Consider the following 24,233-nt stretch of genomic DNA (forward strand, 5'->3'; position numbering starts at 1 on the left):
TGGGCTCTTTTGCGCGCACGCCCCAAATCTCCTTCCTCCCCCTGCCCGCACAGGGAGTGCTGAGCGCTTCCGGGTGCGCATCACGCTGGGCGAGCCTTAATTGGCCTGCCCACATAAAATGGCTGCACGCCTGCCCACCCCCGCCCAGCCTGCACAATGGGGAAAAAATTCTCAAGGAGACAGAACTATCACATCCTGTGGGCTGCCAGTGTTCCCAGAGTTTCAAGGAGGAAATTGACAGAACACATATAGCACTCAAAGTCCCACCTGAAAACCACCTCAATTTCATGAACAAGAATAACTTTCGTTTGATTAATATGCAGTTCATGTAGAAAGCCAGTCGCCTTATCCTGCATGTGAATGCCTGATATACAAGAACTGTCACAATGCTTTCAAATAACTATCCACATGAAGAAAAACTAAAACTTCATTATTTTAATGATCTCAATCAAATCTCCTCAGAGTCTCCTCAGTCCGCAAGCATGACCCAGACCTTCCTGTCACTTGCCATTTCAACACACCATCTTGCTCTTATGTCCAAATGTCCATCCTTGGCCTGCTGCAATGTTCCAACAAAGCCCAATGCAAACTGGAGGAACAACACCTCATCTTCCGATTAGGCACTTTACAGCCTTCCGGACTTAACAATGAGTTCAACAACTTCAGGCCATGAACTCTCTCCTCCAGCTTTGCCACTTTTTTAATCCAATTTTTATTTTTTTTTAATGTATTTTTATCTATTCATTTTTTCTATTATTTATCTTTTTTCCCCCAACCACCCCCCATAAGAGCCAACTGTCACTGTTTCTATGTTTTCTATGTTGTGCCTCTACAGAATGCTGACCCTTGTTCTGCTATTAACACATTCTGCTATCGTACCTTTATGCCACTATCATCACCTTCTTTAGTCTTTAACACTACCATTAACACTCCCTTTTTCTGGTGTCCATGACATCTTTGTCAGTCTCTCCTGATCTCCCACCTAACAGTATAAAATCCATCACTTTTCTACTTCTCTATTGCTCTGAAGAAGAGTCATGTGGACTCGAAATGTTAACTCTGTTTCTCTCTTCACGGATGCTGCCAGACATGCTGAATTTTTTTCAGCATTTTCTGTTTTTATTTTAGATTTCCAGCATCTCCTTAGAGCCTGTCTTTTTATAGAGTAAAAATCTAAAGATACTGTAGCAATTGAGCACCTTTAAATCAGGCACCAAAGGAGCGGTACTCCTTTAAAGTTTTAGGACCTCTATATTATCCACCTTGTAAGGGGACTAAACCGGACACACTGTTTTTTCTTGTGATGTGAACATCATCAGCAGGGCCAGCATTTATGGTCCATCTTTAATTGCCCTTGAGAAGTTGGTGGTGAGTCATTGTGATAAGGTCTTAAGCAAGTATAGCATTGTACTTTTGATTTTCTATTTAACTGTTCTGCCAATATATCCTAATACACTATTTACTTTTGATGTAGCCTTGCAGCATTGGTTGGAAACATTCTGTAGATTCCTGTGCTATGACACCTATGTCTTTCTTCCACTTAGGACTAGAGTGGAAGCACATAATCCTCTATCGCAAGGGACTGCCTAAGAAGAGAACGGTATTCTTGCAATGTTTCCGTCTGTAAATAAATGTAAGGCTGAGTAAAGATTGGCTCCAATACTACCCGTCACAAAGCAGCTTTTTGGATTTGAAAAACTTACGTCCAACAATTTAGTCAACTTTTTCAAAAAAGCTTAACCAGATTGTTGAGGATAACCCTATTCCCCAGAAGTCATGCTGAGGCTCTGTCATGCTTGCTTCTCTATCAAGGTAATCATACAGTGCATTGTTAATGATCTGCTCTAGCAAACTGCCAATCAAGAAGTTCAAGCTGATGGGCCTATAATTTCATGGCACTGAATTATTGTCCTTTTTGAATATTAGCACAGAATGGGCATCTCTCCAATCCATGGAAACATTTCTGGACCCAAGGAGGCTGTTTAATATGTAAGCAAGAGGCCCATAGAGCTCAACCCCCATTTCTTTGAGCACCATTGGGTAAATGTTATCAGAGCTGGCAGCCCAATCTGCTTTGAGATCTCATGCTCTGGCCAGGGCAATATCTGCACTGCTTGGGCACTCTGAACTTTATAAACATTATGATGCATTATTAATAAGGTAATCTTCTGTAATGAACATTAACACAAAGTACTTTTTTAAAACCTCTGCAGTATCCCAAAAGTCCACTTAAACTTTTTGTGAGGAATCATTCAAAGCACCTCTACTGTTCATAATTGCACATTGTGCAAAAAAAATCAAGGTAGGTTATGCCAACTGGACTCCCTGCGTCCTCCAACTTGCTAAGACACAAATAGGTTGCCACTGCACTTCAAGGAGCAGAGCAAGAGGAGTACAACGTACTTCCCTGGCTATAAAGTGCTTTGGCTCCTAAAAGACATTATATAAATGACGGTATTTCTTTCTTCAAGGAAATTCCTAGCATTTGCTGTCACTGCCACAGCTCTCCAGTATACTCTGCCATCACTGTCAGGCTGCACTTTATCAACTTTCATTGTCATCAGCTGAGATTGTTACTTATCCTTGTTCTTCTAAGAATTATTTTCTTTTAAACATATTTTTGAGCAAGTCTGGTTTGTGCCTGCACGTAACCTGTTAGCCAATTTCGCTTTGTTTCACCATGTGCCTTTCTTTAAACTCTAGGGACATACATGACTTGCTTTTGCAATCAGATAGCTTTAAGGTATTCCAATTTTCTTTTGTGTTGCTCTGTCACTACCGAGAAGGCAGCCCAATCGAGCCAACTCAAGTTCCCTGCCATCATTACAAATTTCTTGAAATCTGGAATTAGCATTAAATTTTCAGCAACACAAATTCACCAAGGCTCCTTAGACAGCACCTTCCAAATCCACGACCACTACCATCTAGGAGGACAAGGGCAGCAGGTACATGGGAACACCACCACCTGGAAGTTTCCCTCCAAGTCACTCACCATCCAGACTTGGAAATATATCGCCGTTCCTTCTCTGTCGCTGGGTCAAAATCCTGGAACTCCCTCCCTAACAGCAGTGTGGATGTGCCTACACCACATGGACTGTAGCAGTTCAAGAAGGCAGCTCACCACCACCTTCTCAAAGGCAACTAGGGATGGGCAATAAATGCTAGCCCAGCCAGCGAAGCCCACATCCTGTGAATGAATGAAAAAACAACTTTGGTTTGGCTGATCAAGTTTCGTTGAATACTGTCATGGTCACTGTTGTTCGACCACACTGAAATCTGAAACTGCATCAGAATTCATCTTCTTTAGGTGCCCTGTTTTACAATGTCAACGATCATGGCTCTCCGACTTTCCAGTCCTCATTAACAGCCAACATCTTGGATGTTGCTCTCAAATCTTGTGCCTGTTTTATTTCTTAAGTTGTCGGTGTATTTCCTCCTTTGTCTCCCTCTTGCCCTGCTGCCCTCAATCAATCATACCAGGTGTTCTAGTTTATCAAAGAATTGTAGTTGTCTCTTGGCGATCATTTGCAAAAGTTCTTCCCGTGTGCCAGCTTTCCTCAAAAATTCCTTATTAGTTGCGTGTGTCGATCAACTCACCCTCGTCATACATCTCTGTTAGTTTTGTCTTGCTTATATTCCTACTTCTGCATCCATATATATTGACCAGATGTGGCATTTTACTAATCTCATTCTGCTTTCCAAGGAGATATTCTTATTTCTAAAGTGGTCTGACATTTTTATAGAGGTTTGTTTTGCAAGTGTTATGTGCTTCCTGATGTCTTGGTTACTTTTCCCATGAGATGTTATTAGGCTACCTGGATAAGAGAATGATTCTACTTGTTATATTTTTTTGATTCCATTGTTATTTTGCACCTAGGTGTAATCCTTTTCTTTGCTATCATGCAGCTAGTTTTGCTGCAGCTTAATAATAATGCATATGTGCTACTGTTTGTTACAATTATGTCTCAGAGTCTTTGTAGATTTTCCTCTGTATCTGCCATAATTACTGTCATCTGCATATCTCAGATGACTACTAAAAATTAAATCAAGTAAGCTATTATCCTTAGTTACCTCACGAACGTACTGTGAAAGAAAACAGCCATTTATTACAACTATATTGAGAACCAAGGGGCACTGATTTAAGATGAATGGCAGAAGAGCCAAAGGCAACAAGAAAAACTTTTTCCACAGCAATTGGTTAGGATCTGGAATGCACTGCCGGAGGCAATGGTGGAAGCAGATTCAATTGTGGCTTTCAAAAGGGAATTGGATAATTAACTGAAGAGAAAAAAAATGTGCATGGTTACAGGCAAAAGGCAGGGAAGCGGTACCAGCTGAGTAGCAGTTATAGAGAGCTGACATGGGTATGATGGGCCAAATGGCCTCCTTCTGTGCTGTACCCATTCTATAATTCTATTCCATTGATTACCTGGAAAATTAAAAACCCTAATACACTGACATTACTTGATTCGTGTACTTGCTTAGCTGTGTACTCAGTGACACATGCCTTTGAAGAAATAGCGACTCAAGTTCGAGAAGGTGCAAGAAGCTGACATTACTTATGATAAGACTGGTGCTGATGCAAAATCCTATCCCCCCCGAGGTCTCCACTCTTCCAGTAGCTGTTGTGCTTCCTGTTTCTGTTAAAATGATGTCCCCTTTAGAGAGCAACACAATGCTGCAGTATATTGTCCTCCCTTCCATCAGCAGAGGAAAGTGCAAGAGGAGGAACTGTTTCTACCTGTTAGAGAGGAAGTGTGACATCAAAGGAAAACAGTAGGTGATTGGTGGCTATCTCTTCTGTGTCTCTTTTGATTGGCCAAGTGGTTTAAATCAGGAGACATTATTACAGCTGAAAAGTATAGTTAAGAAATTCACTTATAAAATATATATGACATCCAATTAATTAAATAGAGATGGCTGGGAAAGCAATGCGTTGCAGCTGTAGTGTGTGAGAGCTGGTGGACGCCAGTGCGATCCACGGTGACCACATCCACAGCAAGTGTTGGCTGCTCCAAGATCTTCGGCTCAGGGTTTATGACACATGTGACACATCTGGGAGGGGGAGAGTTACCTGGACACTGTGTTTCAGGAGACAGTCACACCCCTTAGATTAATTTGGACCATGGTCAGGGACAGGAGGGTGTGACTGTGAGCGAGGCAGGTATGGAGATCCAGAAGTTGGCTTTGGAGGAGCCTCAGCCAGTGCTCTTGTCCAATAGTTATGACGTTCTTGCTCCCGATGTGGACGAGGGCACAGGCTGTAGGGACGATGAGCGAATTGACCACAGCACCGTGGTACAGAGCGCCATTCAAGTGGGAGGAGAAAGGAGAAATGTAGTAGTAATAGGGGTAGCATAGTTAGGGGAATAGATACTGTTCTCTGCAGCAAAGACAGAGAGTCCTGAAGGCTGCGTTGCCTATCTGGCGATGAGGTTAAGGACATCTCTTCTGGACTGGAGAGGAACTTGGGAGTGGGAGGGGAAGGACTCAGTTGTCGTGGTCCACGTAGGTACCAGCGACATAGGTAGGGGTAGGAAAGAGGTTCTGCTGAGGGACTACAAGCAGCTCGGGGCTAAATTAAAAAGCTGAGCCACAAAGGTAATAATCTCTGGATTTCTACCTGAGCCACATGCAAATTGGTGTAGGTTAAATAAGATTAGAGAGATAAATGCATGGCTCAAAGATTGGTTCCAATTCATTGGACACTGAAAGGACATTTGAACCATGCTAGGACCAGTGTCCTGGCGAATCGCATAACTAAGGTTGTAGATAGGATTTAAACTAATTAGTGGGATGGAGGTTTCAATTGAAGGGAAGTTTAAAAAATCAAAAAGAAATGAGAGAGCAGACGTGGAGGGTAGTGAAGAGGTGAACGATAATCAAAGTGTGACAGGAAGGGGCAGAAAATATGAGCAGCAGAGTGCAGCAGAAATCAGAGCCAGAATGAGCAATAATGGTTAAAAGTCAAAGCTTAAGGCACTTTATCTGAATCCACACAGCATTTATAACAAGGTCGATAGGTTGGTGGCACAAATAGTTATAAATGAATGTGACTCGATGGCTATTACAGAGACGTGGTTGCAGGGTGACCAGGACTGGGAACTCAATTTTCAAGGGTATTCAACGTTATGTAGAAGTAGGCAAAAAGGGAAAGGAGGTGGGATAGCTTTGTTAATAAAGGAAGGTATCAGTGCAGTGGTGAGTAGTAACGTAGGTGCAATAGATTGTGATGTGGAATCAGTTTGGGTGGAAATAAGGAATAGCAAGGGGAAGAGGTCACAGGTGGGAGTTGTCTATAGGCCTCTGAAGAGTTGCCTCACTCTATGACAAAGTATAAATTGGGAAAAAATGGAGGGGTGTAAAAAGGGCACTATAATTGTCATGGGTGATTTTAATCCACATGTTGACTGGACAAATCAGATTGGCAGGGGTAACATGGAAGACGAATTTGTAGAGGGCATCAGGGATTATTTTTTAGAGCAATACATTACAGAATCTACCTGGGAACAGGCTATATTAGATCGCATTATATGCAATGAGGTGGGATTAATAAGAGATATCATAGTTAAGGATCCTCTAGGGGGTAGCGATCACAACATAGTAGAATTTCAAATTCAGTTTGAGGGCGAGCAACTCGGGTCTCAAACCAGTGTCCTCAACTTAAATAAGAGCAATTACAAAGATATGAAGAAAGAGTTGTCTGAAGCGGGCTGAGAAAATAGACTAAGGAGAAGGTCATTGGATGAGCAGTGGCAGACACTTAAGCAGATAACTCATAACGTCAGCAAAATTTATCCTGGTCAAAAAGAAGGACTTGATGAGAAGGATGAACCACCCGTGACTAACGAAGGTGGTCAAGGAGAGTACCCAATCAAAAACAAAGGCAGCAAAAACTAGTGGTAGGCCAGAGGGTTGGGAATTTTTTTTAGGAGCCAGTAGTGGATGACTAAAAAGCTAATAAAAGGGAGAAAATTGATTATGAAAGTAAATTGGCAAGAAATATAAAAACAAACAGCATGAACTTCTACATATATAAAAAGCGTGGCTAAAGTGAGCATGGGACATCCCTGAAGAAACAATAATGGGGAACAGGGAAATGGCAGATAATTTAAACCGATATTTTGTATCGGTCTTCACAGTGGAGGACACTGTAAGCATCCCAAAGATATCAGATAAGTAAGGAGCGAATGGGAGGAAAGATCTTGTAACTGTCTCTATCACGAGGGACAAAGTATTTGAGAAACTAAAGGGACTAAATGCAGACAAGTCACCAGGACCCGATGGCCTGCATCCAAGAGTTTTAAAGGAAGCGGCTGCAGAGATAGTGGAAGCATTGGTCGAAATATTCCAGAACTCACTGGATTCTGGGAAGGTCTCAGCTGATTGGAAAACCGCTAATGTGACGCCCCTGTTCAAGAAGGGAGGGAAACAAAAAGCAGGAAACTATAGGCCAGTTAGGCTAACGTCTGTCATTGGGAAAATGCTAGAGTCCATTATTAAGGAAGAAATGGCAGGACATTTAGAAAAGCTCAACGCAATCAAACAGAGTCAACAAGGTTTTGTGAAAGGGAAATCACATTTGACAAATTTGCTAGAGTTCTTTGAGGATATATAAAGCAGAGTTGATAAAGGGGAACTGGTAGATGTAGTGTGTTTGGATTTCCAGAAGGCATTCGATAAGGTGCCACATAAAAGGTCATTGCACAAGAGCTCATGGTATTGGGCGTAATGTATTAGCATGGATTGAGGATTGGTTAACACACAAAAGATAGAGAGTTGGGATTAATGGGTCTCTTTCAGGTTGGAAAGATGTAACTAGTGGAATGTCATAAGGATCAGTCCTAAGGCCTCAGTTATTTACTATCTATATTAATGACTTGGAGGAGGGGGCAGAGTGCAATGTATCCAAATTTGCTGATGATACAAAAATAGGTGGGAGGGCATGTTGTGATGAGGGCATAAGGAATCTGCAAGGGGATATAGACAGGTTGAGTGAATGGGCAAAAACTTGGCAGATGGAGTTTAATGTAGGAAATTATGAGGTCATGCACTTTGGTAGGAAGAATCAAAATGGAGAGACTGACTCCAAAAAAGTGCAGCATAGAGGGATCTGGGTGATCTTGTGCATGAAACACAAAAAGTTAGCATGCAGTTATAGCAAGTAATTAAGAAGGCAAATGGAATTTTAGCCTGTATTGCTCAAGGGGTTGGAGTTTAAAAATAGGGAAGTCTTGTTACAACCGTACAGGGTGTTGGTGAGGCCGCACCTGGAGTACTGTGCACAGTTTTGGTCCCTGTATTTAAGAAAGGCATTGGAGGCAGTTCAAAAGAGATTCACCTGGCTGATTCCTGGGATGAAGGGGTTGACTTAACAAGAACGGCTAAACAGGTTAGGCCTTTATTGATTAGAGTTTAGAAGAATGAGGGGTGATCTGATTGAAACTTACAAGATTCTGAAGGGGCTTGACAGGGTAGATGTTGAGAAGATGTCGAGGGACACTCATTTAAAACTGAGATGCGAAGGGATTTCTTCTCTCAGAGGATAGTGAATGTCTGGAATTCTCAGCCCTGGAGAGTTGTGGAACCTGGATCACTGAAAGTATTTAAAGAAGAGAGAGATTTTTGGAATATCGGGGAGTTAAGGGTTATGTGGGGCTGGCATGAAAGAGGGGTTGAGGCCTGGAGCAGGTCAGCCCTGATCTTTTTGAATGGCGGGGCAGGCTTGAAGGGCCGAATGGACTACTCCTGTCCTATTTGTTATGTTCTTATGAAACCCAGTCAGGAGCAGTATTACACATTCTAACCTGCCCTATATGGGCACTGAGGGCCCCAAGGTAAAGCAGCAAAGTGACAGTGTCAAGTGGTAGATGGAAGCCGCACACTGTTATGGACTCAGCAACAAGGAGGGAATTCAGCCCAATATATCTGAGAACTTAGACATTCTTTTAAATTTGTCAATGCTTTCACAACATCATCGGCTTGTATTTACATAGTACCTTGAATGCAGTAGCCCAAGGTGCTTCGCAGCAGCATTATCAAACAAAAAAGGAAACACTTTACAGAAATGTTGTGGATTTTTAAAGATGTCGCAATTTGAATGCTCCTCTTATAGGTGGTAACTAAAGGTAATTCTCGCTGCTAAACCTGTTGATTGTCATTCTAATAGGCTAAAATTAAACTACATGTTGCAACTGATGAAGTCACATAAAAACAGAGGCTAACTGCTTTCCTGGCCCCACGACAGTCTAGACTTCACACAATAAGAAATTAAACAATTAATAAACAAAGCTTTTTACAAATAAGCAATCACCACCTTAAAAAAATAGGCTGTCCACATTAGTAGAGCTTAAAATGACAATACAGCTTGGATCATTAGAAAGAGATTGGTGCTGCTTAGCTATTAGGAAGGATTGCCCGAATTTTTTATGCGGATGGCTAAGGAAAAAACAGCAGTCTTAGGGCGCCATCTGCTGGTATTGTTGCTATAAGCCTTATAAGATTCAGTCACAAGTAATAAAATTGAATTCGTCAGCAATCAAATGATTTGAGAACACTTAGCTAATAGTGTCCAAACAGAATTAAAATCAATATAGGTTTGAAAGAGTGATGGGTGTGACACAAACTAAGGTTTCAAATTTAGATAAGATGGACTTTGAAGGGACACATAGCAGAAATTGACCACAGTAGGATGGGCATAGTTTAACAGGTGAAAATACAGATAAAGAAGTGAAGAGGGCACTCAGTAGAGTGCATACCTCCGTTACGCTGTGTTAACTCAATGATATTACAATTACGCAGCTCTTCCTTAAGGCTTTTCCCTATCCCGTTAATGCTCTGTAACTACAAGGCTGAAAAAAAGAAATCTTTTTATTAAGAGCATCCATCTGACCTCCCTGAGGAGGCTTCAGGCCAACCCACTTCCAACAACCCACTTCCAACAACCTGCTCTGAGAACTCTGCTCTCGTTTTGGCAGCTGTGCCAAGTTCCACTATAGCAGCTGAAGCAATCCACACATTCTAAAACAATCAATAACATTCCAAATAAAACAACCCATAACATTCTAAAAAAAAAGTCAATCACCGTATCTCCCAACGTTAATGGATCCTTTAAAAAAATTCCAAGATCTTGATTCAGATTATTGCCAAAAACGAATCCATTCTTCTTGGGGTATACCCTATCTGTCTACCAAGTTTAATGAAATCTGTTCATTAATTTTTAAAATATATTGTTGACAGACAAACAAAAGTAACAAACAGGGGCAAAAACATTACCTTCACCCACCTTCGGAGCTATTGAAGGAAGTATTTGGCAGAATGCAAGACATGCGCGTACCCCTCAAGGGCAAGGGCTCCACTTATTAAGCTGAGTAACCTTGGTTAACAAAAGAAATGAGAGATCGCATAAAACTAAAATAAAGACATACAAATGCAGAACAGTGGAGATCCCACGGATGGGAAACATAAAAAGATTGCAATGTATTGCAAAGAAAGTACAAGAGCTAGAAAAAGGGAATATAATGAAAAGTTTGTGAAGGAGATCAAGGAAAATGCTAAATGTTTTCCAAGTGTATTAAGAGAAACAGGGTGGTTAAGAGTAATCTGGGACTCAAAGATGGATGCAAATGATATGTAATTGGAACTCAGAAAATGGCTATATTACTAAATGCGTACTTTATATTAGACTTCACAGTAGAAGTTGAGAATTAAGTACAAAGAAAGTATGAGAAAATCTGAAAATAAATCAAAGGGTGGGGAACAACTAGATTGAATAGAAGTACAAAATGCGAATAGAGAAAGTAACAAGACTAAAGATAAATATCCAGGATCTGATAGTTTCTGCCCCACAGTATTAAAAGAGGTGGGTGAGAAATTTGTAGATGCTTTAGTCATGATCTTCCAAAACACACACAATTCAGGAATTATCCCCTTGAATTAAAAAAAACTACCAATGGCACTCCATTATCTCAGAAGGGAGGGAGATATATTTGGAAATTATAGGTCTATTAGTCTAAAAACTGTTAAAGGAAAATTACTAGAATCTGTTATTAGGGAGAGAATGACCGAGTACTTGACGAAATATGAACTGATCAGAGAGAGCCAGCATGGATTTGTAAAGGGGGAGTCAAGTCTAATGAACACAGGTAATCTTTCGGGGACATAAGGGGGTGTCTATGGTTGTTACTTGCATGGACTTCCAGAAGGCATTCATTAAAGTTCCACATAAGAGGCTGTTAACAAAAATAAGACCATGTGGAATTACATGCAACACATTTGACAAGGGCAGGGAGTTGGTTAGGTGGTGGGAGACAGGGTAGTAGTAACCTCTAATGTGATTTTAACACAGTGAGGGTGAAAACAGGAGGAAAAATATATAGGAAAAATTGTTAGTTTAAGATTCTTGTCACTGTAACAGTGTTACAACACAGCTAATTGTGTCTCAAAGTCCTGCTGATCATCTATCACTGCCAGTTACTTACTTACTTCCTGCAACACTTCTGTTTTCCCCAATAATTCCCCAAACACAATTTGATCTTTTCTACAGGCTTGGCTTGCTGCCAATCTTGCTAATCTACATTTTTTTTGTTTCAACTTTCAATATCAGTCAGAGCTCCCATTGACACTGACCTCCATTATCAACACTGTCAATATGACAAACATCCCACTTCCTGGCAACACAAGCCAATAGAAAAATCTTCAAAGGGCAGTAATACAGTTTAAACATGTAAGGCACAAGCAAAAAATAAGATGAGAATTAATAGTGGATTATAGAACGATGATGGTTAGTTATCTAAGAAACATAATTACAAAAATTCTTACTCGCCAATACGTCACTGAAGGCTAACACGCAGTTGCAGCAGGCAAGAAGGCTAATGAAATGTTGGCCTTCAACGCAAGAGTATTTGACTGCAGGAGTAGCAAGTCTTGCTTCAATTGTGTAGAACCTTGGTTAGACCGCACCTGGAGTACTGTGTACAGTTTTGGTCCTCTTACCTTAGGGAGGATATTACTGCCATAGAGGGAGTGCAACGAAGGTTCACCAGGCTTGTTCCCAGGATGGCAAGACTATCCTATGAAGAGAGATTGGGACAACTGGGCCTGTATTCGCTATAGTGTTGATGAATGAGAGGTGATCTCAATAAAGCCTATAAAATACTTACAGCGAAAGACAGGGTAGATGCAGGTAAGAAGTTTCCTTTGACTAGGGAGTCCAGAACCAGGGAACATAATTTCAAAATAAGGGGGAAGCTGCTTAGGACTGAGATGAGGAGAAATTTCTTTACTTAGAAGGTTGTGAGTCTTTGGAATTCTCTACCCCAGAGGGCTGTGAAAGCTCTGTCATTGAGTATGTTTAAAGTAGAGATTGACAGATTTATAAATAACAATGGTGTAAAGGGATATGGGGATAATGTGGGAAAAAGGCAGTGAAGTGGATGATCAGCCATGATCATATTGAATGGCAGACCAAGCTCGATGGGCTGAATGGCCTACTCCTGCTATGTTCCTACTCAGCATAAAATGTGGGCAAGGTTCCCAGATCCTCATCAGCTTTGAAAAACATTCCTGTGAGTTTCCTGAATACTGGCATCAAATCAATACACGTTAAATGATTTACAGAGAGTTCAATTGTTTCCATTCTTCTTGTTTGTACATTCACATGCGTTCACAGGAGGAAAACATACAGGGACAAAAAGATACAGAAAATAGAAGGAAAGGTGTGTGGTATTCAGGAAAAATCTGGCATTAGTATGTGAGCAATGATACAGCTTTAACTCTTAACTCTTCAGCTTTAAGGCTGAGTCAAGAACTTTGAAAGTGTTTACACCATTTCATAGGTGTTAATATTGGGAGCTAACCCAAAGGGTAGTTTTCTGCGTGGAATGTACCACCAGAAAGCTATTGTTAATCTTCAGACTCCAACTACCACCTGATGAATGATTCAGCCCATTGCTCACCACTTAGCTCAGCTAACAGTCCTGACGCCTGTTTTTCAAAATGAAGGTGTTAGCTGATCTTTTGCTTGGTTGGTTTGTGATTGAATGTTTGAATTGGGTTTAGAAATTTTCATTAGAATTTTAAAAATTGATATAAATAATTATGGTGATATCACACACCTTCGAACAATACATACATACCATCATAAAAACTTTACCCACATGTAGCAATACACACAGGTACATACATTTACATTAGCCATACATACACCTGCTCATACGCTACCCATTGATACCATCTCATATACACTGGCCACACATACACCTGCTGAGTGAACCACCTACAGAATGTACTGTAGTAACTTATCAAAATTCTGGGGCAGGACCTTCTAGATGTGTGATCTCTACCACCTAGAAGATCAAGAATAGCATTTCCATGCACCATCCTGTCTCAGACAAATATCATTGTTCTTTCAAAGGTGCTGGGTCAAAGCTCTGGAAGTCCTTTCCTAACAACACAGTGGGAGTATCTTTACCACATGGACTGCAATGTTTCAAGGCGAAGACCCACCACTACCTTGTCCAGGGCAATTAGGGATAGGCAATAAATGCTGGCCAAGCTAGAGCTGCCTATATCCCAAGATTGCATTTAAAAAAATATAAACATTATCCGTTCGTACAACTGCATGTCCACCACTCTCACATAACACCACATATACCTTACCCACACATGCCACATGTAAACTATCCATATACACTATCCATACATAGAACTACTCATATACTTGCCACACATACAACTGCATGTACACTATCTGCTCATACATCACCGACACATAAGTCATTGGATCAAAACAGCATCGAAAACTTGTTTTTCCGCTTTCTCAAAATTTAGCATTTGGCTTTAAAAGATTTATTTTCTTACAACACAACTACTAACATAAAATATTTTTGTATTTCAAGATAGCAAAAAACTAAATAGCAAAGGACCCGTAACATTTTCATAAAAAGCTCCCAAAAATATTGGGAAGTTTTCACTGAAATCAATTTCTGCTGACCTTGGTGAACTGCTTAAATCCAAAAAGTCACTTCCTTGTGCTGCAGGCTCTCTTCATGTCATGCTTTAAAAGAACATTTACCACAACAATGTGGTTCTTCTTAGTGATTTGCCACAAGTTGCCCTCCTGGAGATTTGCAATTCACCAAAATGTTCTCAATGCTTAAAGATTCACTAGGTTGCCCTTATTTGTTAAGAGGTTTCCCCTAGCACTCCCTTCTTTAAGTAGTGATATCCCACAAGATGTGGGATGCAATAGTGCTACAATCTCATCACGGAACCCTGTATTATTCTTTGGGGAATCTAAAGCAGCAGACTGACTCTGGACAATCTGGATCCTGCCTCTTAGGGCCGACTGACCCATGTTCAACTGCTGTTCACATGGAACCTTTCTCCACTTAGGTCTTCAAAGTTCTCGTTTGAATATTTGCTACTACCACCAAGATTTACACCTGCAGTGGTTCCAACTGGGCCCACACCCTGGGCCCCCATGTTCACCACAGCGGCCCTCCTGGTTAGTGGTACCGGAGCAGTTTACATTGGTTCTTCACCAGGTGAACGCTCAATGCTTCAGCACAGAATACTGCGTTTTCCTCTTAATGCTGTCATTCATGTGGAGACTCCAGGTAATCTCAAGAATCATGATGATTCTGTTATCTGGAGCAGGTTTGTGTGCCATGCCATTCCCTTTCATGTGTTAATATAATTCCCTGCCACAGCCATAAAACCATAACCACTCGTGTACTTTGCTTCTTACTCATTAGCTAAAGGTCACTACTCAGTTTATCACCTTCTTCCTGTCTATTTAAAAAAAATTTACTAATTTTCTTTTGACAATTTGCTACTTCTCAATTCTGAAACTTGAGAGATTAAGGGAATATTTTTATTTTCACAATTCTCATTTGTCAGCATAATGTGAGACTCCTATACCTTGTTTGCTATGTACACATATTTTCACTCAGAAGCTTTCCAAAGTGCACTACTTTTCCACAGTAATTTATCAAAATGTTCTCCTGGCCAACCAGTTTCCCACAGGTGATCCATCCACAGGTTCAGCTACAGAAGCTTTGCTATAACATTTACTTCCTCTCAATAGCAAAGTTTAATCATCATCTTTATACTTTTGTGCCAACTACACTGCAATGACGTTACCTCCTGACAATCTCGCTTAAAGTTATGTTAAATCTATTCCTGAATCTTTTGTTCACCTGATTCCATACCTGGGGGGCAGGTTAATTCTGTTGATAGATGGCCAGAGTGTGGATCAGATTACCGCCAACAGATTGGGGTTTGATCCGTGTTCCGGCTGAGGTAGACTCAGAGCCTGCCTCCTCGTTCTACCTATAGCAAAAAAAAAATCACAGCACCTAGCCATGGTTTGGTGAATAATTGTCGGAAGGCCTGCCTTCAGGCAGAGAACTTGAGAGAAGAGATCTATATGTAAGCTCTTTAGAGACATTTGTAAAACCCAGTAGTAGACTTATCTTTTGGATTGTAATAACTGCGTTAAATAGCACTACCATTAGAATTACTGCCACTTCCAAACAGCCTCAGCACTGCAGAATCTGCTAGTACACATCACCTCCAGTCACCTTGTGCTTGAGTGATTTGTCTGTGGTGGCAAAGACAACTGCAGCAGAAGCATCCCAGCCATTTGTGATCCAAGCCTTTGTACCATTTAAAATCCAGTGATCACCATCTAGTCTGGCAGTGGTGGAGGCTGCACTGGCATCACTTCCGTTCCCTGAAAAGTACAGAGGTACAGTACTGAAAGAATGTGTCAACCTCAAGATAACTTTCAAATACATAAAACAATGTGTAAGCATTACTATGCATGAACAGGTGTCCAGACCCGAATCAGTCCTGGTGTCACTGAATCTCCATTTCTTTATTAGCCTTTTTCCCTAATTTTTTTGAACTTAAGTGTTCACTCACACTGTGGTCCTTGGTCTCTCTTTAATAATCCTCAATTAAAAAAAAATAACATTCCATTTATTTTTGGGCAAGATACTAGCTTAGCTTCTAGGTATCATCTTCTTTTAAAAATGTAGATCTTATTTTAAAGATCTCTATCAAATTTCCTCCAAATCTATGCTTTTACTAGAGTAAAAAACACAGCTGTCTAAGCCTACTGTGGAGGCTGCGTTTCCTGGCAACACCATGCATGCTCAGGGCATGCACAGTATGAACGTGTTGCTCTGTGACATCATTTGGAGCACCCAGAGTAAGCAGCGGCCAGGAACAAAGCTGAGATCATCACAGCTGGGCGGTGGCGTCCTTTTAACGGGTACTAGGAAAGAAATGTGGAACTGTATTAATTTGTACTCATCCATTGTGGGTTATTTAAATTATAACATACATAATGGAAAGACACAGTTTTAAGGCAAGACACTGCACTCTCCCTGTCATGGATACCAGCTTGCAGAGATGAAACACAGCTGCTTGTAGTCAGAATTCATATGGCTAGTTTGCTCGAAGAAAGTGTATTTTTGCAAGGAATAATTGCGGAGTTGCCTGTGGAACAAGAAGTGATAGTAAATCGCTGGGATTCACTGAGAAAACTGTACATTGTCTCCCATCCATAAAGCCTGGAGAAAGCATATGGCGGCATGCACTTGATCACAATAGGCATTACATAAACAAGCATTGACAGGGGATTCTCCGAGTGTTTGCCCAGTGATAGGAGGGAGGGATGAGGGTGAGGAGGAGCAGATGAGAACCCCCACAAATACTGCTCAACACTCTCTATGGACATCCCATGGCTACTTACACACTCCGCAGCAAACGTCGAATTTTGAAACTCGCACATGCGCAATCCTTCTGATGTCACCCTTAACTGTGTATGCGCAGAGGTCTGCACATGCATAGGCTTATACTGGCAGTCTTGGTGCTGCAGAATGCGTCAATAGATTTCCATGCTTGCGCAGTTCAGTGCGCATGCGTAGACCACCATCTTGCATTGGCAGGAGACACAATGTATTGTGGTGACTCATTAAACTGTCACACTCCTCTGAACCTTTTACATGGCCTCTATATTACTCCACCATGCAAGGGGACTAAAACCAGACACACTATTGTAGATGAGGGCTGCCCAAGATCTGGAAAATGGTCCACATTTCCAGGATCTCACCATTGACCTTAATTGGCTGAGGGAGGCATTGTGCTGTGGGACTTTCTTGGAAGAGGACCTTAGTTTTCTGAATGTTTAATAAAAGGCCCATTTTCTCATATGCTTCGGAGAAGGTGTCAACAATGAACTGGAGCTCAGTTTCTGTGTGAGTGCACGTACAAGCGTCATCTGTATACTGAAGCTCAATGACTGAGATTGGGGCAATTTTGGTATTGGATTGAAGACGGCACAGGTTAAACAGTTTCCTGTCTGTTCTGTAGGTTACCTCCACACTTGTGGGACATCTTCTGGAGGTGCGGTGCAATATTACAGTGAAGAAATTGGAGAAGAGAGCTGGTGCAGCCTTGTTTGACCCCAGTTTTCACTGAGATAGTGTCTGTGGTGGTTCTGTTGGTGAGGCCCATGGTTTGCATGCCATCGTGGAGAAGGTGGGGGATGGTGACAAATTTATAATGGCAGCCAAATTTCAGGAGGATACTGTGTAAACCTTCACAGCTGACAAATGTAGAATGGCTGGTGCTATTCGTGGCATTTTTCTTGAATTTGCCGTGCAGTGAAGAGCATGTCTGTGGTGAAATTTGCCGGACATGGGCTTATTCCACCATTGCATCTAGATCTGTTTGTTATCTAATTTTGTCATCCGAGGTCTTAACACCTACTCAATCCTTTGTATCATCTATGAACTTGAGGGCAATTTTTTGCCAATGTCTTCATGCAAGTTATTGTCAAATATGGTGAAGAGCAATGGCTTTAGCAACGATCATTGCAGGACTCCACCAGTAACTGATATCCAAACAGAATCACCAACCATTAATAACAACTTTCTATGAGAATGTATTCATTTCTAATCCAACCAAAATTGTCCACTAATCGATGACTACATGGCTCCACTTTATTAAGCAACCTATTGTATGTTGCCTTGTCAAAACATTTTGAAAATTAAGGCTTACAATGATAACCTGGTTACCTAACCTAGTAACTTCCTCAAAAAAATCAGATTGGTGAGATGTGACTTTATTTTCGAGAAACCCTGTTGAAAGTTTCTATTAACCTCTTCTCTGCAAAGTTGACATACAGTGCATCTCTCAGGACCTCTTCTGCCATCTTACCTATAACTGAAGTCAAACTAATAGGTCCATCATTTTCCAGTTCTGCCTTCGGGCAATGCTTGGCAGGCCGGATAGAGAGGCTTGGCAGGCTAGATTGCCAGTTGGACAAGCCTGATATATAGTCTCCATGCATCAATGCTCAGGCTTAGATTGTGTCCTACCTGGTTCACTCAGACCAAAGCAGCCAATTTTATTTCCATCTGTGAACGGGGTTATCCACTTGTGCTTCTGTTCTTCTGAACCGAATTTCAAAATTGGACCCAAATACAATGACTGGAAAAGAAAGAGAAAATTTGATTATTTATTGTATTTTTAACAAATAAATTAACAGCATGAGAAAGTCTGAACACAGGATTATACAAGGAGGCAAAATATCAATCAATCAGGATCCAAGTGACACATGCTAACTTATTTACTAATTTTATAATAACTTAGGAACTAGAAAAATAAACCCAAAATTGAGCCTCCATACTTTCCTTGGATATGGTTCCTTTGATGACATGGGGTTTGATACCTTACCTAAGTGTCAGCAGGGCTATTCAAATTCAGGAGACATCACAGCCTCACCAGATGTCCGCATATGTACTTCCAGCAGAGATCACAAAGTATTTAAAAGCTATAGCCCTAACTTATTTTCCCCTCTTCCAAACACAGCAGTGCTCAGGGCAATTGCAGTACCTTTCCTGTCATGCTACGTTGCAATGTGGCTCCTGGTCTCCCAGCTTAAATCAGCTAACAAAGGGAAGGATGAATGTACAGGGCCATAGGGAGAAGGCAGGGGGAGCGGCATTGGGTAAATTGCTGCTACAGAGAGTCAGCACAGACACGATAGGCCGAGTGACCTCCTTCTGTGCCATAATGATTCTGTGATTCAATGCAGTCTGCGTTTTGAAATTAGGCCTCCTGACTCTATTGCTCTGTTACTTACTGGCGTAAACAGCTATGCACTCAGGGGAAGCCTAAATGAAAATCCTTTTAAACAGCTTCAGAAATATATCAAAGACTGATATCAACACTTCTATAAAACATTCATAGTGTGCAAGTATATCATTTAGCAGGAATGCTTTTATCAAAATACAAAATGTCTTGTTGATCACAATACCAGTCCATAAGTTCTCATTAATAGAGTGACCTATTGCTACCTCCTCTGATGATTCTGTGGCTTATTGCCCATTTAGTATAGTTTTGAACTATGTAGATCAGGAAGATTTTAAGGCATGACATTGAGAATTATAGTGCCACTATCACAGGTTTCCATGTGTGTGATGTGCCACTGGCCACTTGCTGCATGGTGTTACAGAATAAGGATGGCGTATATCCAGTGTGCACCCAAAAACTTTGAATGGACGGTATAATTTGTCAGTCAGCCAAACAACAAGCATGAGACAAGATGGGCCCTGCCATGGGGCTATTTGAAGAACGATTCAACAAGCTGCAGCTGTGGTATTTTGACCTGATTTTGCTAAGGCAAAATTTATGGAAACACAGTTTTGCGTTGCTGGAGCAATTTGTAGCTATTTGTTACACATAGTAAGGGAGAAATGACCAGTATCTTACAGGGGCAATTGCTGCAGTAGCTCTTGGTGCAACCACACCAAGAATGCCCACTATCCTGGCAGCAAACATAATTTATTTATCCTGCGCTAATCCACATGTCTACCTATCCCGAAGATGCACAGGGTGATGGCTGCTTGATAACAAGAGCTACCTCTTCAACATGTGGCTGATGACCCCCTTCCACCATCCAACTGCGTGAAGTCAGGGGACCATGACCCGAAATACTGAGAAGCAAACCATCGGTCACCTAAAGCAATGGTTCTGCTGCCTAGATCACTCGATGGGGGTGGGGGTGTGGATCAGGAGGGTGTCCACGTTTGTGGCGGTGTGCCGCATCCTCCATATCTTAAGCAATACCTCTTGGACTCCAGAGGTCTCTTCAGCAGGGAAGAAGAGGCACAGAGGCGGCCATATCGGTCACATGTGACTGGATGCAGCAAAAGGGACCATATTATATGGCTTTGCTTCAGTGAAAGGAGGCTTCCTTTTTAATTTTGGACCAATCATTCCCCACCCATACATTCATATCAGACTCCCATCCCCCTGGTCAACATCAATCAACAAAGTCCAATAACAAGAAACTTTCACTCAACAACCTTATCTAGCAAGACATCAATAATATGAGAAAAACAGAAATCACTCTTGTGCACCCCCTTAGTGCCTGTCTTTCCAGGACCCTGCCTGCCCTAGTGCTCCTACACAGTATTACAGTATTGCCCCAGTGGCTGCAGCCTGGCTGGCGAAAAGTAGCCGACTTACAATGGGAAAGAGTGCTGAAGGTCTTGTCAGACATTCTTGAACAGCACTGGGCCTTGAGGGCCCGGCTTCAGGCCACACCGCCTCAGTATGGACAACAGCACCCTGTATTAGCTGGTTGACAGGCAACAGCAGGGCACTGGTGGAGTGGCACTGTAAGGAACATAAATGCTGCCATCCGGACAGAGGATAGCAGGTTCACACACCCACTGCCACCCATGGGATGAGATCTCAGCAATCCACTAATCTGCTAGTGTTCAGACTGCTGTGAGAGCCTGCATGCCATGTTCAGCACTGAAATCCTCACCCATGATGGCAGCAGCCTGTGCCTGCATGCCAGCTGTAATCCTGCATGCCAACAGCCATGGGTGCATGACCTCAAGTTGTTATTGTTGCCTGAGTTTCCACTGCAGCAGTGAGATATCAGGAGGCCTCTACCTTTGCTGCATTGGAAACTGAGACATGGGCCAATCTGGCAATGCTGTCACGAAGTTTCTCAGCACTTCTGCGATGAAACAGATGAGCTCCAAGCTCTGAATGATGCCCACCACCACGTTGGAGCTCGTCTCCTCCATGCTGTTTGCCAGTGAGGCTGTCTGGCAGGCCTGCCAATGAATCAGGTATCTTGGTGTGCCTTGTCATCTGTGTTTTCCTGTATTCCATCCCAACATCTGAGTCCCTTGCAACAGAGCTCATACGCAAGCTCACCCTTCAGAGATTTCATACATGAGCTGTGTCCTACAGCTCACTTGTGCCTGATAACTCACCACATGCTGATCATGACCATAGACTCACCTCTCAAGTTCACACAATGCCAGTAACAAGCTGGTTGTTGCAAATGTAAGGTCAAGTGACGGTACCTTCTATTCATTCTTCTGGGGTTGTACTTCCCCTTCCTTACGGTCCTTTATAAGCTGAGTAGTCATCAGTTCCAAACTCTGAAAGCACAAAGTCAGAAAAGGAGGGTCTGGGCAAGGATGAGGTGGAAAGTATAGTTGCATTATCTGCTGTTTCCATTTCATGGCACCTTTCAGTATGAGGGTGAAGAGTGAGTGGAGAAAGTGCATAAGGCAGCAACTTACCATCATACTCAATGACCTTGGCAGCACTGGGTGCCACTGACTCTTGTGGCATCTGCCCCAATGGTTCTTTGGAGCACTTCTTGAGGGTGCTGAGAGTATGCAGACGTTCTGGTCCTTTGGATCTCTGTCCTATTGTGGACCACCTTACCCTGCAAGAAGGCCAAATGTCAGTGACTATGTTCACTGTACTTGGGTGATGTGCCTACCAAAGCTGAATATCTGTGGGTTTGCAAAGGTGTGGACAAGTTTGCTGGTATGACTGGAATGTGTGTGTGGGTGAGGTGTAGCATAAGAATGTTAGGCATGAGTCTTGGGTTCTAGGTTGTGCTGCTGGGTGAGTAATGGGGGTGTATTGATCAGTGTGAGAGGTAGCTAGTGTGGTGCATCCGAAATGTGATGTGCAGATGCATTTGCTCACATTGACCATGTGAGTGAGGGCATTAAACTTTTTTCTGCACTGCTGCCATGTCCTTGGAGCGAAACTCTAGGCATTATCCATCCCTGACACCCACCCCCATTCTTTTCTGAGGGTCTGGATGCGGGGAGTGGGGAGGGCAGGAAAACTGGAAAAATGTCATTGGAAAGCTATCCCAACGTGTTCCTGCTTCCTGTCATCTTTTCCAGGAGCAGGTGGGTGAAGAAGTTGGGAACCCCAGCAACTCAGGCCAGAAGGCAATTGAAGTCATTAAGGAGACAATTAAGAGAAATTTTCCCAGGGGAATCCCTCTTTCTTAAAAGGGGAGCAGTTCCCCAATCACTTCCCAACCTAGCAGTTAGGAGGTGAAAGCAAAGTGGGAGAGACTTTCTCAGTGAAACTGGTAAGCTGTGAAGGTTTTGATCAGTTGCACTGAAGAGCTGCAGAAAAGGTCAAGCTGAGAGGCTGCCTTGCACTGCAGTTCTTCTGTCAGAGAATGCCATCATTGCTTGACAGGTGAGTGCCAACTGCCTGACCAGTACTTCACCCACATTCAGTTCCATTTCCCTGCTGCCAGCATTCAGAGCCACATGGGAACAGCTTATGCAGTTATACCACCCCAAACTGCTGAGGGTATACAACAACATGCTCCAGCTGCAGCAACACCAACAGCATCAGCTGCCTTCTATGTAGCCATATCTTACTCCGCAGCATAGTATGGATGGCTACTGAGATATAGGTGCAGGAAGGTGAGATCCCAACACAAAGCCTGAGGACCAAATAACCAGACATGTATGAGCACCAGTACCTCATGAGGCTCGGGCTCTCATGGTAGGTTGCTACTGTCATCTGTATCCTCATGGTGCAAGACTTCTTTCCCAGTGGACCCATTGCCAGTGGCTGATAAAGGCCTGTCACTGAAGGCGCACCCCGATCCCCTGCCTTCCACAATCTGTATCTCCGATGTTCCAAGTTGAATGCTGAAAGCAGAGAAAGCAGGGAGGTGGGACTGGTAGGGATAACTTTTGTTCAGAAGAGTTAAGGACAACTCCTGTGTATGGTGGCTCTGAGATATGCTGAAAGAGGTCAATAGGCTGAGGGTGAGTGTGACTTTTGGCAACTCAGATGGGCATGAGATGTGCCTGCAGAAAGATGATTATGTGGAGCTTCAAGGGGCATTGCCTGAGGTCACGCAGGAAAATTTGGTGCAAGCCTGAGTATGGGGCTTGGCACCTGGCAATGTTATGTCACTCAGCTGTTATGCCCTCCTGAGGTCCGGGATTCTCTTGGTGTGCTGTCTCCAGGTTGGAGGGACCACACAATTCCTTAGCCACTTCCATCCATGCCTGTTTGGTTGGAAAGGCTGCCCTCATTCTTCTTCCTTTGAGAGCTTACGTCACTGCAGTCCCTCAGCTGGGCCTCCAGTTAAGTAGGAGACTCAGGGGCGGCCTTCCTAGCTCTCCTCACCATTCCTGAGGGTGCTACAGCCTGAAAAATACAAGTGCTGGTGAGATCCTCTGGAATGTGCTGTGGTCCCCTTAATTAGGAATCCTTCCTCTGACAAAATGCCATCATCCCACCCACTCTTTCTAACTGGTCGGGAAGTCTAGAGGTGGACTCTTAATTGGTTTGCACTGGTAAGGAGCAACAGGGACGGGCCACTACTCCACCAATCATATTTGTGACCTGAAAATGATCCTGGTGTCTGAGAAAAAACTAATGCAGTAAGATTCTGTTCATGGTGTCTCTCCTGGCCTTCATTAGTCTCCCCAGTGACTCCAGGGTGGTGTCATTGAAGTGGGGACCCTTTTCTTTGCATGGTACGACAGTTCCCTTGATCCTGAGTTTTTCAAAATGATTAGCCACCAGCCTTCAGTGCATTAGTGCAGTTTCTCCTTATAGGGACTGCACCTTTGAAAAGGGAAGGCTGCCTGGAGCACATAGTTTGCTCACAATACTAGTCAGCCCCCTGTAATGAACGGATGCGACCAGGAGCACTACAAAGAGGAATGCAGCATAGGATCCGCTCTGGGCCACGCTACTATCATGGAAATGAGATTGGTGCTCCAATTACACATGCTGTCCACCTCACTTGGACTGGTGTGGGCAGGTTGCGAATTGTGATCCCGCATTCAAATACCCAGGTATGCCAATTCCTAGCCCCTAAAGTTCATTCACCTATCTGTGCTGAG

At 42.6% G+C, this 24,233-nt stretch overlaps 1 protein-coding gene across 3 annotated transcripts in view; it reads right to left on the bottom strand.

Moving 5' to 3' along the window:
- Positions 1-24,233, bottom strand: part of acads (acyl-CoA dehydrogenase short chain) — a 177,312-nt gene that overhangs the window by 125,376 nt on the left and 27,703 nt on the right. For all 3 annotated transcript variants that reach the window (XM_041202813.1, XM_041202812.1, XM_041202814.1), the window contains 2 exons: positions 18,393-18,504; positions 15,585-15,736 (listed from right to left, as the gene is read on the bottom strand). In XM_041202813.1, coding sequence (XP_041058747.1) covers positions 15,585-15,736; positions 18,393-18,504 — 264 coding nt within the window. The remainder of the gene's footprint in view (positions 1-15,584; positions 15,737-18,392; positions 18,505-24,233) is intronic.

Source organism: Carcharodon carcharias, chromosome 13 (assembly GCF_017639515.1).
Source record: "Carcharodon carcharias isolate sCarCar2 chromosome 13, sCarCar2.pri, whole genome shotgun sequence".
NCBI classification, from domain to species: Eukaryota; Metazoa; Chordata; class Chondrichthyes; order Lamniformes; family Lamnidae; genus Carcharodon; species Carcharodon carcharias.